This window comes from Heptranchias perlo, unplaced genomic scaffold, assembly GCF_035084215.1.
Source record: "Heptranchias perlo isolate sHepPer1 unplaced genomic scaffold, sHepPer1.hap1 HAP1_SCAFFOLD_292, whole genome shotgun sequence".
NCBI classification, from domain to species: domain Eukaryota; kingdom Metazoa; phylum Chordata; class Chondrichthyes; order Hexanchiformes; family Hexanchidae; genus Heptranchias; species Heptranchias perlo.
This window is the reverse complement of record NW_027139304.1, coordinates 316665-335029: the sequence shown is the minus strand read 5'-3', so window position 1 is coordinate 335029 and position 18365 is coordinate 316665. Positions and strand designations below refer to the sequence as shown.

Genomic DNA, 18365 nt, shown 5'->3' with positions numbered 1-18365 from the left:
TCCAGCCCAACGAGGAAGGAAGCAGTGCTGGATCAGGTTCTGGGGAATGAAGTGGGGCAAGTGGAGCATGTTTCAGTGGGGGAGCATTTGGGGAACAGTGATCATAATATCATTAGGTTTAGAATAGTTATGGAAAAGGACAAGGAAAAATCAAAATTTCAGTGAGTTGAAAAGGGATCTGACCCAGATGGATTGGAATCAAAGATTGGCAGGTAAAACAGTAAATGAGCAATGAGAGGCCTTCAAAGAGGAGATGGTTCAGGTACAGACTCGACACATTCCCACAAGGGGGAAAGGAAGGGCATCCAAAGCTCGAGCTCCCTGGATGACTAAAGATATAGAGATTAAAATGAAACAGAAACAGGAGGCTTATGATAAATGTAAGGTTAATAATACGTCGAGAACGAGGCTAAATACAGAAAGTACAGAGGAGATCTAAAAAAGGGAATAAGAGGGGCAAAGAGAGAGTGAGAATAGATTAGTGGCAAACAGAAAAAGGAGCCCAAAAGTCTTTTATAAACATATAAATAGTAAAAGGATAGTCAAAGGAAGGGTGGGACCGATTAGGGACAAAATAGGAGATGATCTTGTGGAGGCAGAGGGTGAGGCTGAGGCACGAAATGAATTCTTCGCATCAGTCTTCATTGGAGAAGAGGCTGCTGCCATTGTAGCAGGAAAAGGAGGAGGTAGTAGTGATATTGGATAGGATAAAAATAGATAGAGGAGGTATTAAAAGATTGGCAGTACTCAAAGTAGAAAAGTCACCCGGTCCACATGGGATGCATCCTAGGTTACTGAGGGAAGTAAGGGTGGAAATTGCGGAGGGTCTGGCCACAATCTTCCAATCCTCCTTAGATATGGGGATAGTGTCAGAGGACTGGAGAATAGAAAATGTTACACCCCTGTTCAAAAAAGGGGAGAGGGATAAACCCGGCCACAGGCCAGTCAGACTAACGTCGATGGTGGGGGAGCAATTAGAGACAATAATCCGGGACAAAATTAATCGGCACCTGGAAAAATATGAGCTAATAAATGAAAGTCAGCACGGATTTGTTAAAGGCAAATTGTGTTTGACTAACTTGATTGAATTATTTGACAAAGTAATGGAGAGGGTTGATGAGGGTAGTGCGGTTGATGTTGTGTTTATGGACTTTCAAAGGGGGTTTGATAAAGTACCACATAATAAACTTTAGAAAAATTAAAATCCATGCAGAGTAGTGGTAAACGGTTGTTATTCAGACTGGAGGGAAGTATACAGTGGTGTTCCCCAGGGGTCAGTATTAGGACCACTGCTCTTTTTGATATATATTAATGACCTGGACTTGGATATAGAGGGTATAATTTCAAAGTTTGCAGATGACATGAAACTCGGAAATGTAGTAAACAATGTGGAGAATAGTAACAGACTTCAGGAGGACAGAGACAGACTGGTGAAATGGGCAGACACATGGCAGATTAAATTTAATGCAGAGAAGTGTGAAATGATACATTTTGGTAGGAAGAATGAGGAGAGGCAATATAAACTAAATGGTACAATTTTAAAGGGTACAGGAACAGAGAGACCTGGGGATATATGTACACAAATCTTTAAAGGCGGCAGGACAAGTTGAGAAGGCTAATAAAAAAGCACAAGGGATCCTGGGCTTTATAAATAAAGGCACAGTATAGAAAAGCAAGGAAGTTATGCTAAACCTTTATAAATCACTGGTTAGGCCTCAGCTGGAGTATTGTGTCCAATTCTGGGCACCACACTTTAGGAAGGATGTGAAGGCCTTGGAGAGGGTGCAGAAAAGACTTACTAGAATGGTACCTTACTCATCACACACTGTTAAATCAAACACAATTCTCCAGAGAGAGCGACAGAGAGAGAGGGAGACAGAGAGAGAGAGAGGTACAAAGCTAGAGAGAGTGAGACAGACACAGAGACAGAGAGAGATGAAGGGAAACAGACAGAGAGAGAAATAGAGACAGAGAGAGAGAAAAAAAACATACACAGCCAGGATTTGAGCCATGGGCAGAGCTATAGATACAGAGAGAGGGACATAGAGAGAGAAATAGAGAGCGAGACAGAGGGAGAGAGAGAAATAGAGAAAGCGAGACATAGAGAGAGAGCGAGACATAGAGAGAGAGCGAGACAGAGAGAGAGACATAGAGAGAGAGCGAGACAGAGAGCGAGACAGAGAGAGAGACATAGAGAGCGAGACAGAGAGAGAGAGAGAGACAGAGAGCGAGACAGAGAGAGCGAGACAGAGAGCGAGACAGAGAGAGAGAAATAGAGAGCGAGACAGAGGGAGAGAGAGAAATAGAGAAAGCGAGACATAGAGAGAGAGCGAGAGAGAGAGCGAGACAGAGAGCGAGACATAGAAAGAGAGCGAGACAGAGAGAGAGAGCGAGATAGAGAGAGAGAGCGAGACAGAGAGAGAGCGAGACATAGAGAGAGAGAGCGAGACATAGAGAGAGAGAGAGCGAGAGCGAGAGCGAGAGCGAGACAGAGAGCGAGACATAGAGAGAGAGAGAGAGAGAGAAACATAGAGAGAGAGACATAGAGAGAGAGACATAGAGAGAGAGACATAGAGAGAGAGACATAGAGAGAGAGACATAGAGAGAGAGACATAGAGAGAGAGACATAGAGAGAGCGCGAGACAGAGAGAGACAGAGGGAGAAAGAGAAATAGAGAAAGCGAGACAGAGGGAGAGAGAGAAATAGAGAGAACGAGACATAGACAGAGAGCGAGACATAGAGAGAGAGCGAGACAGAGAGCGAGGCAGAGAGCGAGACAGAGAGCGAGACAGAGAGCGAGCGAGACACAGAGAGACATAAAGAGCGAGACACAGAGAGACATAGAGAGCGAGACACAGAGAGACATAGAGAGCGAGACACAGAGAGACATAGAGAGCGAGACACAGAGAGACATAGAGAGAGAGCAAGACAGAGACATAGAGAGAGAGAGCGAGACACAGAGAGAGTGATGGAGAGAAGGAGAGAGAGAGAGAGAGAGAGCGCTTGCATGTAGTCTGCCAAGAGAGAGAAGGATGTGTATTGGTGAGTTTTAGCCTCGTACTCACTGTGAGACGGATCGTGGTCCAATGTGGAGGGAGCGGAGGCTCTCGCTCCCAGGTGGATAAACACTGAGCTCAATATCACTCGATGGCTTTTTTTTCCTCTTCACTTCATCCCGTCTGAAAAGAGAAGCAGATTGTTTTGTGGAGATTGGAGAATTGCTGTCTGTGATTGTCAGGAGTATCACGACCTTCACCAGGTTACTGACACGAACACCTCAAATGAAGTGTCTTTACATCAGTGGGCACCAGTCTCAGACAGAACTCTGGGCCTCACTGTTACAGACACCAGGTGGCTGTCTTAACACTTCCAGTGGTGAATTCCTCCTCCTATGGAGCACAGTATAACCGCACCTCTAGCCCACCATGATTGTGTGTGTGTGTCCGTGTCTGTGTGTGTCCGTGTCTGTGTGTGTCCGTGTGTGTCCGTGTCCGTGTGTGTCCGTGTCCGTGTGTGTCCGTGTCCGTGTGTGTCCATGTCCGTGTGTGTCCGTGTCTGTGTGTGTCCGTGTCTGTGTGTGTCCGTGTCTGTGTGTGTCCGTGTCTGTGTGTGTCCGTGTCTGTCCGTGTCTGTGTGTGTCCGTGTCTGTGTGTGTCCGTGTCTGTGTGTCCGTGTCTGTGTGTGTCCGTTTATCTGCGTGTGTGTCTGTGTGTTCCCGTGTGCGTGTCTGTATGCGTGTCTGTGTGTGTGAATCATAGAATCATAGAAATTTACGGCACAGAAGAAGGTCATTTGGCCCATCAAGTCTCTACTGGCCGAAAATGAGCCACCCCGCCTAATCTCACTTTCCAGCACTTGGTCCATAGCCCTGTAGGTTACGGCTCTTCAGGTGCACATCCAGGTATTTTTTAAATGAGTTGAGGGTTTCTGCCTCTCCCACCCTTTCAGGCAGTGAGTTCCAGACCCCCACCACCCTCTGGGTGAAAACATTTCTCCTCAGCTCCCCTCTAATCCTTCTACCAATTACTTTAAATCTATGCCCCCTAGTTATTGACCTCTCTGCTAAGGGAAATAGGTCCTCCCTATCCACTCTATCGAGGCCCCTCATAATTTTATACACCTCAATTAAATCACCCCTCAGCTTCCTCTGTTCCAAAGAAAACAACCCCAGCCTATCCAATCTTTCCTCATAGCTAAAATTCTCCAGTCCTGGCAACATCCTCGTAAATCCTCGTAGATTAGACAGGGCTTGATGGCCGGCGCGGACACGATGGGCCGAAGGGCCTCTATCCGTGCTGTATAACTCTATGACTCTATGACTATGACTCGATGACTCTAACTCGATGACTCTAACTCGATGACTCTAACTCGATGACTCTAACTCCTCTGCACCCTCTCTAGTACAATCACATCCTTCCTGTCATGTGGTGACCAGAACTGTACACAGTACTCAAGCTGTGGCCTAACTAGTGTTTTATACAGTTCGAGCATAACCTCCCTGCTCTTATATTCTATGCCTCGGCTAATAAAGGAAAGTATCCCGTATGCCTTTTTAACCACCTTATCTTCCTGTCCTGCTACCTTCAGGGATCTGTGGACATGCACTCCAAGGTCCCTTTGTTCCTCTACACCTCTCAGTATCCTCCCATTTATTGTGTATTCCCTTGCCTTGTTTGCCCTCCCCATATGCATTACCTCACACTTCTCCGGACTGAACTCCATTTGCCACTTTTCTGCCCACCTGACCAGTCCATTGATATCTTCCTGCAGTCTACAGCTTTCCTCCTCACTATCAACCACACGGCCAATTTTTGTATCGTCTGCAAACTTCTTAATCATGCCCCTTACATTCAAGTAGTACATTCAGTGCTAGGTCCTCACAAAAAGGGACCTTGAACTGAGCCCTGCGGAACCCCACTGGAAAAAACCTTCCAGTCACAAAAACACCCGTCGACCATTACCCTTTGCTTCCTGCCACTGAGCCAATTTTGGATCCAACGAGCCACTTTCCCTTGGATCCCATGGGCATGGGTGTGTGCACATGCCTGTGTGTGTCTGCGTGAGTGTGTCTGTATGCACGTGTATCTGTCTGTGTGTGCATCTGTGTGCATCTGTGTGCGTGTCTGTGAGTGTCTGTATTTGTCTCTGTGGGTCTGTGTTTGTGCGTCTGTGTGTATCTGTGTGCCTGCGTGTTTTTGTGTGTGTTTGTATGTGAGATGGAGAGAGGTTGGGTTACAGGTACAAATCCAACAAATAATCATGATGGATGACTCATGGAATCATAGAATGGTTAAAAAGCACAAAAGGAGGCCATTCGGCCCATCGAGCCCATACAGGCTCTTTGTGAGAGCAATCCAATTAGTCCCACTCCCCCGCTCTATCCCCGTGGCCCTGCAAATTTTTTCCCCTCGAGTACTTATCCAGTTCCCTTTTGAAGACCATGATTGAATCTGCCTCCACCACCCCCTCGGGCAGTGCATTCCAGATCATAACCACTCGCTGTTTTTCCTCATGTCGCCTTTGGTTCTTTTGCCAATCACCTTAAATCTATGTCCTCTGGGCCTTGACCTTTCCACCAATGGGAACAGTTTCTCTCTATCTACTCTGTCTAGACCCTCCATGATTTTGAATACCTCTATCAAATCTCCTCTCAACCGTCTCTGTTCCAAGGAGAACAATCCCAGCTTCTCCAGTCTATCCATGTAACTAAAGTGCCTCATCCCTGGAATCATTCCAGTAAATCTCTTCTGCACCCTCTCTAAGGCCTTCACATCTTTCCTGATGCGGTGCCCAGAACTGAACACAATACTCCAGTTGTGGTCGATCCAGTGTTTTATAAAGGGTCATCATGACTTCCATACTTTTGTACTCTATGCCTCTATGCCTCTATTTACCGCAAGCCCACGGACAACCTCACGATGCTCCACTTTTCCAGCTTCCACCCTAACCACGTCAAAGAGGCCATCCCCTATGGACAGGCCCTGCGAATACACAGGGTCTGCTCAGACGAGGAGGAACGCGATGGACACCTACAGACGCTGAAAGACGCCCTAGTAAGAACGGGATATGACGCTCGACTCATCGATCGACAGTTCCGACGGGCCACAGCAAAAAATCGCATAGACCTCCTCAGGAGACTAACACGGGACGCAACCAACAGAGTACCCTTTGTCGTCCAGTACTTCCCCGGAGCGGAGAAACTACGCCATGTTCTCCGCAGCCTTCAACATGTCATCAATGAGGACAAACACCTCGCTATGGCCATCCCCACACCTCCACTACTCGCCTTTAAACAGCCACCCAACCTCAAACAGACCATCGTTCGCAGCAAACTACCTAGCTTTCAAGAGAACAGCGTCCACGACACCACACAACCCTGCCGCGTGTAACCTCTGCAAGACATGCCAGATCATCGACACAGATACCACCATCACACGAGAGGACACCACCCACCAGGTGCATGGTTCATACTCCTGTGACTCGGCCAACGTTGTCTACCTCATACGTTGCAGGAAAGGATGCCCCAGAGCATGGTACATTGGCGAGACCATGCAGACGCTGCGACAACGGATGAACGGACACCGCGCAACAATCGCCAAACAGGAGGGTTCCCTCCCAGTCGGGGAACACTTCAGCAGTCATGGACATTCATCCACCGACCTTCGGGTAAGCGTACTCCAAGGCGGCCTTCGAGACACACGACAACGCAAAATCGTCGAGCAGAAATTGATAGCCAAGTTCCGCACCCATGAGGACGGCCTCAACCGGGATCTTGGGTTCATGTCACGCTACACGTTACCCCACCAGCGAACAAATGTTATCTGTTTTTAATATAATGGGTCATTTGCTGGCTTTCTCTGCCTTCCGGATGTTTCTGCCTCTCTCTGTTTTTTTTCTCTGTTTTTTTTCCCTGTTTGTTTTTTTGTTGAATGTGTATTCGGGGGTTCTGCAGGTGACACCTCTCTGTCTGAACACGGTGATTGCCTTGGCAACGGGCAGTTGCAGGGGCAGTCTGTAAACACCATGTATTGTTCTATATGTATAAATGCGTAGGCTTCAAGGAGATCCTGAACATTTACCTGAGGAAGGAGGAAGTCTCCGAAAGCTTGTGAATTTAAAATAAAATTGCTGGACTATAACTTGGTGTTGTAAAATCTATTTATAAAGCCCAGGATCCCGTTTGCTTTTTTAACCGCTTTCTCAACCTGCCCTGCCACCTTCAACGATTTGTGCACATATACCCCCAGATCTCTCTGTTCCTGTACCCCGTTTACAGTTGTGCCCTCTAGTTTATATTGCCTCTCCTCATTCTTCCGACCAAAATGTATCACTTTGCACTTCTCTGTGTTAAATTTCATCTGCCACGTGTCCGCCCATTCCACCAGCCTGTCTGTATCCTCTTGAAGTCTATCACTATCCTCCTCACTGTTCACTACCCTTCCAAGTTTTGTGTCACCTGCAACTTTTGAAATTGTGCCCTGTACACCCAAGTCCAAGTCATTAATATATATCAAGAAAAGCAGTGGTCCCAGCACTGACCCCTGGGGAACACCACTGTACACCTCCCTCCAGTCCGAAAAACAACCGTTCACCACTACTCTCTGTTTCCTGTCCCTCAGCCAATTCTGTATCCATGTTGCTACTGCCCCCTTTATTCCATGATACTCAATCTTGATGATAAGCCTACCATACAGCACTTTATCAAATGCCTTTTGAAAGTCCGTACACATCACATCAACAGCATTGCCCTCATCGACCCTCTCTGTTACCTCATCAAAAATCTCAATCAAGTTAGTTAAACACCATTTGCCTTTAACAAATCCGTGCTGGCTTTCCCACACTCATCCAAGTGACTGTTAATTCTGTCTCGGATTATCGTTTCTAAAAGTTTCCCCACCACTGAGGTTAAACTAACTGGCCTATAGTTGCTGGGTTTATCCTTACACCCTTTTTTGAACAAGGGTGTAACATTTGCAATTCTCCAGTCCTCTGGCACCACCCCCGTATCTACAGATGTTTGGAAGATTATGGCCAGTACCTCCGCAATTTCCACCCTTACTTTCCTCAGCAACCTCGGATGCATCCCATCCGGACCAGGTGATTTATCTACTTTAAGTACAGCCGGCCTTTCTAGTACCTCCTCTTTATCAATTTTTGGCCCATCCAGTTTCTCAACTACATCTTTTACTGTGACTCTGGCAGCATCTTCTTCCTTGGTAGAGACAGATGCAAAGTGCTCATTTAGTACCTCGGCCATCCCCTCTGCCTCCATGAGTAGATCTCCTTTTTGGTCCCTAATCGGCCCCACCCCTCCTCTTACTACCCGTTTACTATTTATATGCCTGTGGAAGACTTTTGGATTCCCTTTTATGTTGGCCGCCAGTCTATTCTCATACTCTCTCTTTGCCCCTCTTATTTCCTTTTTCACCTCCCCTCTGAACTTTCTATATTCTGCCTGGTTCTCACTTGTATTATCAACCTGACATCTGTCATACACCCCCTTTTTTCTGCTCCATCTTGCTCTCTATCTCGTTTGTCATCCAGGGAGCTCTGGCTTTAGTTGCCCTCCCTTTCGCTCTTGTGGGAATGTGCCTAGACTGTACCCGAACCATCTCCTCTTTAAAGGCGGCCCATTGTTCAATTACAGTTTTGCCTGCCAATCTTTGATTCCAATTTACCCGGGCCAGATCTGTTCTCAATGCACTGAAATTGGCCCTTCTCCAATTAAGTATTTTTACTCTAGATTGCTCCATGTCTTTTTCCATAACTAATCTAAACCTTATAATACTATGATCACTGTTCCCTAAATGCTCCCCCACTGACACTTGCTCCACTTGACCCACCTCATTCCCCAGAACCAGATCCAGCAATGCCTCCTTCCTCATTGGGCCAGAAACATACTGATCAAGAAAGTTCTCCTAAACACACTTCAGAAATTCCTCCCCCTCTTTGCCCTTCACACTATTACTATCCCAGTCTATATTAGGATAGTTGAAGTCCCCCATTATCACTACTGTATAGTTCTTGTACCTCTCTGTAATCTCCCTGCAAATTTGCTCCTCTATCTCCTTCCCACTAGTTGGTGGCCTATAGAATACACCCAGTAGTGTAATGGCACCTCTATTGTTTCTTAACTCTAACCAAATAGATTCTGTCCTTGACCCCTCCAGGACATCTTCTCTCTCCAGCACTGCAATATTCTCATTAATCAATACTGCCACCCCCCCCATCCCCCCTCCTTTCTTTCCTTCCCTCTCTTTCCTGAACACCTTGTATGAGGGTTGAATGTATCTGCATTATGTTAACTTATTAACTAAATAACATTTTGGGATACAGTATAATAGGAATTTGTGACATGACAGTGGTGAGTGTAACATGCTCGGGAGGAACAGGTGACTTTGGACCTATGGATCTCAAAGGTCTCCCCACTGGGGGTTTCCTCGTGTCATTTCTGAGTCTGTTGGAGATGAGTTGATGGAGATTGATTGCCTCAATTGGTCAACAACTCTTATTATTGTACCATGGATGGTCGAAGGCCAATTAGATTGGTCTTGGTCCTTTTTTGTCGACCAATTCCTATGTTCCTATTAAATATGGCTGATGTGATTGGCTGTGCCACTGGCTGTGTAAATGTCACGGGTCCCTGATAATAGTCAGAGGACAGATTGCTGCAACTGGCTGCTTCTCAGTGAGTGCCTGACAGAGGTGGGTCCAGTGACCTCCAGCTCTCCCACGTCCACCCAGTCCCAGTGAGTGCCTGACAGAGGTGGGTCCAGTGACCTCCAGCTCTCCCACTTCCACCCAGTCCCAGTGAGTGCCTGACAGAGGTGGGTCCAGTGACCTCCAGCTCTCCCACTTCCACCCAGTCTCAGTGAGTGCCTGACAGAGGTGGGTCCAGTAACCTCCAGCTCTCCCACTTCCACCCAGTCCCAGTGAGTGCCTGACAGAGGTGGGTCCAGTAACCTCCAGCTCTCCCACGTCCACCCAGTCCCAGTGAGTGCCTGACAGAGGTGGGTCCAGTAACCTCCAGCTCTCCCACTTCCACCCAGTCCCAGTGAGTGCCTGACAGAGGTGGGTCCAGTAACCTCCAGCTCTCCCACTTCCACCCAGTCCCAGTGAGTGCCTGACAGAGGTGGGTCCAGTGACCTCCAGCTCTCCCACGTCCACCCAGTCCCAGTGCATGAAATCAGAGTGATCCTTTTCCCCGCACTTCCATCGCTCTACTTTATCGGCACAAAGATTCACGGCAAATAAAGTCTTGGTTGGAGGTTGGGATTGGAAGAGGCTGATGGTGGAATAGTGGCTGCTACCTGAAGGTGATGAGGTTGGAGTAGATAATGGGCCAGAGCAGCAAGCAGAGCAGAACCTGCCAAGTGGCTGTGTCGACAGAGAGTTCACCAAACCAGATTTTGGTCAGTAATGCCTGCAAGAAAAGGGAGAGCAAATTACGTGTGTCAGTGTGCAGGGTCCAGGACCTCCTCCCAACAAACAGTGACCAGAACTGTCATCACAGGCGCTGTCCTGCGACCACTGAATGGAGAGAGGCCGGGCCCCTCAAACTGTGCCAACAAGAGTCAGTGCAACACCCAACACCCGTCAGTCAGTGCAACACCCAACACCCGTCAGTCAGTGCCACACCCAACACCCATCAGTCAGTGCCACACCCAACACCCGTCAGTCAGTGCCACACCCAGCACCCGTCAGTCAGTGCCACACCCAACACCCGTCAGTCAGTGCAACACCCAACACCCGTCAGTCAGTGCCACACCCAACACCCGTCAGTCAGTGCCACACCCAACACCCGTCAGTCAGTGCCACACCCAACACCCGTCAGTCAGTGCCACACCCAGCACCCGTCAGTCAGTGCCACACCCAACACCCATCAGTCAGTGCCACACCCAACACCCATCAGTCAGTGCCACACCCAACACCCGTCAGTCAGTGCAACACCCAACACCCGTCAGTCAGTGCCACACCCAACACCCGTCAGTCAGTGCAACACCCAACACCCATCAGTCAGTGCCACACCCAACACCCATCAGTCAGTGCAACACCCAACACCCATCAGTCAGTGCCACACCCAACACCCATCAGTCAGTGCCACACCCAGCACCCGTCAGTCAGTGCCACACCCAACACCCATCAGTCAGTGCCACACCCAGCACCCGTCAGTCAGTGCCACACCCAGCACCCGTCAGTCAGTGCCACACCCAACACCCATCAGTCAGTGCCACACCCAGCACCCGTCAGTCAGTGCCACACCCAACACCCATCAGTCAGTGCAACACCCAACACCCATCAGTCAGTGCAACACCCAACACCCATCAGTCAGTGCCACACCCAGCACCCGTCAGTCAGTGCCACACCCAGCACCCGTCAGTCAGTGCCACACCCAACACCCATCAGTCAGTGCCACACCCAACACCCATCAGTCAGTGCCACACCCAACACCCGTCAGTCAGTGCCACACCCAACACCCGTCAGTCAGTGCCACACCCAACACCCGTCAGTCAGTGCCACACCCAACACCCATCAGTCAGTGCCACACCCAGCACCCGTCAGTCAGTGCCACACCCAACACCCATCAGTCAGTGCCACACCCAACACCCGTCAGTCAGTGCCACACCCAACACCCGTCAGTCAGTGCCACACCCAACACCCATCAGTCAGTGCCACACCCAACACCCATCAGTCAGTGCCACACCCAACACCCATCAGTCAGTGCCACACCCAACACCCATCAGTCAGTGCCACACCCAACACCCATCAGTCAGTGCAACACCCAACACCCGTCAGTCAGTGCCACACCCAACACCCGTCAGTCAGTGCCACACCCAACACCCGTCAGTCAGTGCCACACCCAACACCCATCAGTCAGTGCCACACCCAGCACCCGTCAGTCAGTGCCACACCCAACACCCATCAGTCAGTGCCACACCCAACACCCATCAGTCAGTGTCACACCCATCAGTCAGTGCAACACCCAACACCCGTCAGTCAGTGCCACACCCAACACCCATCAGTCAGTGCCACACCCAACACCCATCAGTCAGTGCCACACCCAGCACCCGTCAGTCAGTGCCACACCCAGCACCCGTCAGTCAGTGCCACACCCAGCACCAGTCAGTCAGTGCCACACCCAACACCCATCAGTCAGTGCCACACCCAACACCCATCAGTCAGTGCCACACCCAACACCCGTCAGTCAGTGCCACACCCAACACCCGTCAGTCAGTGCCACACCCAACACCCGTCAGTCAGTGCCACACCCAGCACCCGTCAGTCAGTGCCACACCCAGCACCCGTCAGTCAGTGCCACACCCAGCACCAGTCAGTCAGTGCCACACCCAACACCCGTCAGTCAGTGCCACACCCAACACCCATCAGTCAGTGCCACACCCAACACCCATCAGTCAGCAACCTGGGGACCCCGTCAGCATTTCAAGAAGAAGAAGGCGCTTCACAGGAGTGATCAAACAAAATTTGACACGAGCCACATAAGGAGATATTAGGACAGATAATGAAAAGCTTGGTCAAAGAGAGAGGTTTTAAGGAGTGTCTTAAAGGAGGAGAGAGAGGTTTAGGGAGGGAATTCCAGGGCTTAGGGCCGAGGCAGCTGAAGGCACGGCCGCCAATGGTGGAGCGAATAAAATCGGGGATGTGCAAGAGGCCAGAATTGGAGGAGCGCAGAGATCTTGGAGGGTTGTAGGGCTGGAGGAGGTTACAGAGATAGGGAGGGACGAGGCCATGGAGAGATTTGAAAACAAGGATGTGAATTTTAAAATCGAGGCGTTCCCAGACCAGGAGCCAATGTAGGTCAGCGAGCACAGGGGGTGATGGGTGAATGGGACTTGGCGTGAGTTAGGATACAGCAGCAGAGTTTTGGATGAGGTCAAGTTTGTGGGGGGCAGAAGATGGGAATTCTTACAGCACAGAAGGAAGCCATTCGGCCCATTGTACCAGTGCTGGTTCTTTGAAAGAGCTATCCAAGTAGTTGCACTCCCCTGCTCTTTCTCCAAAGCTCCCAATCACGGGGCAAGCCCCCCAACTTGCAAAGCAGAGTCGAGTCAGACCTGAACACCTCCTTGTGCCATGAACTTCTGGCTCTCAGCTTCCAACGCCAGGCGCAAGCAAGTGGTGTTGCCCCAGGCGGCAGACTCCCGAATCAGCAGCTTTTGTGCTCGCTTGGTGTGTTTCCTGTAACACTGTGTGAACAGGCCTTTGGTTAAAGAGAGAAGAGAACAAATCAAACAAAGATATCAGAACAAGCCCCAGGAAAATGATTAGAATCTCATTTTCATTGTCATCTGCTCACGGTAAATCAGATTATAGGTTCAAGAAACCATGGCATCTATCATGTATTATTCTGCTGCTAAGGCGCAACTGTGTTCAAGCTGGACTGTCCCTTTAAGATCACATAGTTGTAAGGTCTGTAAATAGGTATATCCTGAGGTCACTTTTTAAAAATTAATTCTCGGGATGTGTATGTCACTGGCAAGGCCGGCATTTATTGTCCATCCCTAGTTGTCCTGAGCAGGTGGTGTTGGGCCTTCTTGAACCATTGATAGCAGTTTGATATAACTGGGGGTTTGTTAGGCCACTTCAGAGGGCAGTTCAGAGTCAACCACATTGGTGTGGGACTGGAGTCACATATAGGCCCAGACCGGGTCAGGACGGCAGGTTCCGTTCCCTGAAGGACATCAGTGAACCAATTGGGCTTTTAGGACAATCCAACAGCTTCACGGTCACTTTTACTGAGACCAGCTCTTTATTGCCAGATTTTAAAAGTCTGAATTCAAATTCTCAAACTGTCAAGGTACGATTTGAACTCATGTTCTTGAATTATTAGTCCAAGGTTCTGGATTAACTTATCATCAGTAACATAACCACAACACCGCTGTACCTCACTCATCTACAATCACATCGAAAATACAACATGGCAAAGCCATTTGGTCCAACCAGTCTGTGTTTGTGTTTATGAAACATACAAGATTCTGAGGGGACTCGATAGGGTCGATGCTGAGAGGATGTTACCCCTCATGGGGGAATCTAAAACTAGGGGGCATAGTCTCAGAATAAGGGGTCCCCCCTCTAAGATGGAAATGAGGAGGAATTTCTTCTCCCAGAGAGCCGTGAATCTTTGGAATTCTTTATCCCAAAAAGCTGTGGAGGCTGAGTCACTGAATCCATTCAAGGCTGAGTTAGACAAACATTTGATCAGCGAGCGAGGGAGTCAAAGGATAAGAGGAAAGGGCGGGAAAGTGGAGTTGAGGTCGAAGATCAGCCATGATCTGATTGAATGGCGGAGCAGGCTTGAAGGGCCGAATGGCCTACTCCTGCTCCTATCTCTTACGGTCTTATCCAGCACGCGAGCAATATTCCTAATCTCATGTCTCCACCCTGTTTCCATATCCCTGTATCACCCTTTCCTTCAACCAACTATCTAACCTATTCTTAAATGTTGATATAGAGTCTATGTCAATCACTAACTACAGTACTGTATTCCACAGCCTTAAATCCTCTGTGTGAAAAAGGTTCCTCCTGTTCTCTATCCTAAATCTCTTACATTTAATCTTGTATCTATGTCCCCTCATTTTAGACCCCAGAACCTCTGGAAACAGTCAGTGTCTATCTATTCTCTCCATCCCTTCACAATTTTAAACACCTCTATCAAATTACTCTTTAATCTCCTGTTCAGCCTCAATTGTTTAAGTCTTTCTGTGTATTGTATTTCCTCAGACCAGGCAGCTTCCCAGTGAATCTGTTCTGTCCCCTCTCTCCTGCCTCAACATCCTTCCCATAGTGCAGAGCCCAAAACTGCACACAGTCCTCCAACTGTGGTCTTAGTGAGGCTTTTTACAGAGTCACCATTACTTCTGGACCCTTGTATCCTATACCTCGTCACAAAACCCAGGATTTTATAGCCTCATCCAATGGAGGTGCTGCTTTTAATGTCGTGAACCTGACCCCCCAAAGTCTAATTTATCACCTTTATTTTTTTATAACCAAAATGAACCACCTCACATTTTCTGACACTGAATTCCATCTGCCACTTTTTTTACCCATTCCCCCATCTGATCAACCTGACCCTTTTTATCCTCCACTAGGGCCCTCTCCCCTGGGAACATCAGCTTACGGTCTTACCTTGATGTGCCAGTACACACAAAAAAAACCTTCCAATTCCTTTGCTGGGAGACCCATCCAGACTCAAAACTTTGAGACATGCCTGTGGACATTCCCCTGCCCAGGTGAGAGAGGAATGGATTTCCACTACTGGGCTCATGTTGGGACAATGATGTTACTGAGGCTGTGACTCCCCGGCCTCCCCCCTCCCTCATTTTAAATTTACAACAGTGCTTTTTTCCAGCCTCATTAGTTTACCTCTCGCACTGACAGATGGACGAAGCCTTTGGCTTAATGGTTAGACATTCCCATCTCAGAGTCAGAAAGTGCAGGGTTCAAACCCCAGTCCGGATAGTCCGGAGTTCCGGCATCCAGTGGGAAACTCGAGTCAGGTAGTGGGAGCCCATAAATCCCTCCCGCTGTATAGGGCTAACCATCCTATTGGCTGGTCTTGATATATATTAATGACTTGGACTTGAGTGTACAGGGCACAATTTCAAAATTTGCAGATGACACAAAACTTGGAAGGGTAGTGAACAGTGAGGAGTAGAGTACAGAAGTATGGAAACTATGTTGAACCTTTATAAAACACTGGTTTGGCCACAACTGAAGTATTGTGAATCAGTCTGTGAATCAGACAGTGACTCCTTCCATCACCTCACACTACTCTCCAACGGAGAGCGTGAAGATACATAAACAACGAACAGCTGGCGGGGTGAAGCTGGGTGACGGTCAGCCTCTCCTGCTCCAGTACCAGATCTCAGGGTGTTCTGGAGCAGTGCTCAGCAGCAATGATCGAACCTGCCTTCCCAAGACCCTCCTTCTTCCTGAAGGAAGTGCTGTGCCATCCACAAGCTGCCTTCTGATGGAGAGACGCTGAGAGGAATGGGCCCAGCATCCCACCAGCAGGTTGTACACAGGGCCTATCAGTGCTGATATCAAACGTAATTTAGAGCCCAATGTACCAATGGCACGGTCCTCGTACTCCTGGGCCAGCTCTTCCATTTCCTCCGCGAGGTCTGTGTCATTCTCTTCAGAGGACATTTTCTTCAGGATCTTACAGGCAACCAGTGCAGATGCGATGCTGTCCGTCCCCTGAAACACAACTCGATATCAATAGTCAGTGTCGGCAAGTGATGACCAAAGTCATCACATCCAATACAAAGCCACCTGATTCTATCCACCCACACAGGCTCGTGTTCCCTCACGCTATGGTCTCGACGATTATGGCGTTAGATCGGGCCTTGGAGATTAACATAAGGTGTGAATATCCTCCGGGATATTCGGGCTCCGTCGCTGTAACCAACGTTCGATGGATTCCCCCTTTCCTCCCAGGTGAGGTTGGTGGATCAGGAGGAGTTCCGGGGATATTGTCAGTGAGCCACAGATTCTACAGGTCAGCACCATACTTCAGAGAGAGAGAACGAAACCACAGTTTAGAATTAACTACTTTACACAGAGGGTGGTGAATGTGCGTTTTATAAAATTAATTCTCAGGATGTGGGCGTCACTGGCAAGGCCGTCATTTATTGCCCATCCCTCCTTGCCTTCTTGAATCGCTGCAGTCCCTGTACCAGTTTGATACAACTGGGTGATTTGCTGGACCACCTCTGAGGGCGGAAAGGAGACAACCACATTGCTGTGGGTCTGGAGTCACATATAGGCCCAGACCGGGTGAGGACGGCAGGTTTCCTTCCCTAAAGGACATTAGTGAACCAGGTGGGTTTTTACAACAATCCAAACACTTCACGGTCACCTTTACTGAGACCAGATTTTTATTGCCAGATTTTTAAAACCAAATTCAAATTCTCAAACTGCCGTGGTGAGATTTGAACTCACGCTCTCTGGATTATTCGTCCAGGTCACTGGATTACCAGTGTGGAATGGACTCGACCAGGAGGAGATGGAGGGGCTGAATGTCCAGTAAATTCAAGGGATGGATGGATAAGTACTTGGAGGGACATTTGGTGGAAGGGGTATGAGTTGGGTGGGAAAGCGGCAGAAAATGGGGGAAAATTGATGGTGATGCCTACTGCCATCTCCCCTCCTCGACCTCGAGTTTCCACCCCCTGCCCTGGGAGGGAACAGCATCTGGCTGTCCTTCCACCAGCTCGCTGCATACACAGGATGGCAGGAAGGTCAGGTCCAGCAAGCAGCCCAATCTCCCTGTCTCCCCCCCCCCCCGCCTCTACTACCACCAACACCAGTGGTTACCAGGAGAGGGGTGGTGACAAGGCCCTGGGGCAGTGCCTGGCTTCAGGCCTTGGCCCATTCCGAGGCCCAAAACACAGCTTGGTGGCCCTGTCCTCAGGGCTCTTTAAAGCGACTCCCTTCTCATCAGGTGCTTCCCCCCACCCGCAGCGGTGGGCTCCCTCTGCCTCCCTCTTCCTCCCTCTGCCTCCCTCTGCCTCCCTCTTCCTCCCTCTGCCTCCCTCTGCCTCCCTCTTGCCCTGCACAGTAAATGCGGCCTGACTCAAGAACCTGGGCTGGAGTCACACTGGGGTGGTGTTGGGCAGAATTCCCATCCCACCCTTTCTGGGGCAGGTTGAGGGAAATCTAGCCTGATGTTTCCTGGACACCAGGACCAGTCCTGTGTGGTCTTTTCCTAATTCTGTACATTCCAGGTGGTAGTTGGTGAATGAAAGCCTAGATTTAAGGTGCTGGAATCCAACACAGGGTTGGACGGAAACACTTTGGAAACGGTCTTAATTGATGTGTTGTTTTGAGAAACCCAGAGCCCACGAGACAGCTACAAGGTTCAAAAACAGTAGGAAAGGAGACCAGGTATCTCCAGTAATAGTGTAAGTGATACCAAGTGTGTGCCTGGAATGTCGGACAAAGGGAGGACTGGGAGAGGGGAGGAGTCCCACAGATCCTGGGAAAGAATGAGTTCGAGAAGGAGATGGGCCATGATTTCAGCACAGTGAGGATCCCGGGAGGAGGTGGTGAGGGTCCCGGGAGGAGGAGGAGGTGAGGATCCCGGGAGGAGGAGGTGGTGAGGATCCCGGGAGGAGGAGGAGGTGAGGATCCCGGGAGGAGGAGGTGGTGAGGATCCCGGGAGGAGGAGGTGGTGAGGATCCCGGGAGGAGGAGGTGGTGAGGATCCCGGGAGGAGGAGGTGGTGAGGATCCCGGGAGGAGGAGGTGAGGATCCCGGGAGGAGGAGGAGGTGAGGATCCCGGGAGGAGAAGGTGAGGATCCCGGGAGGAGGAGGTGAGGATCCCGGGAGGAGAAGGTGAGGATC

General features: G+C 49.4%; 1 protein-coding gene across 1 annotated transcript in view; it reads right to left on the bottom strand.

Annotated features, from left to right (window-relative positions):
- trpm2 (transient receptor potential cation channel, subfamily M, member 2) overlaps positions 1 to 18365 on the bottom strand; it is a gene marked incomplete at its 3' end in the record, with an annotated part of 195380 nt that overhangs the window by 12088 nt on the left and 164927 nt on the right. The window contains exons 12-15 of the mRNA XM_067978459.1: positions 16089 to 16218; positions 13074 to 13219; positions 10311 to 10423; positions 3066 to 3179 (exon numbers count right to left, since the gene is read on the bottom strand). Coding sequence (XP_067834560.1) covers positions 3066 to 3179; positions 10311 to 10423; positions 13074 to 13219; positions 16089 to 16218 — 503 coding nt within the window. The remainder of the gene's footprint in view (positions 1 to 3065; positions 3180 to 10310; positions 10424 to 13073; positions 13220 to 16088; positions 16219 to 18365) is intronic.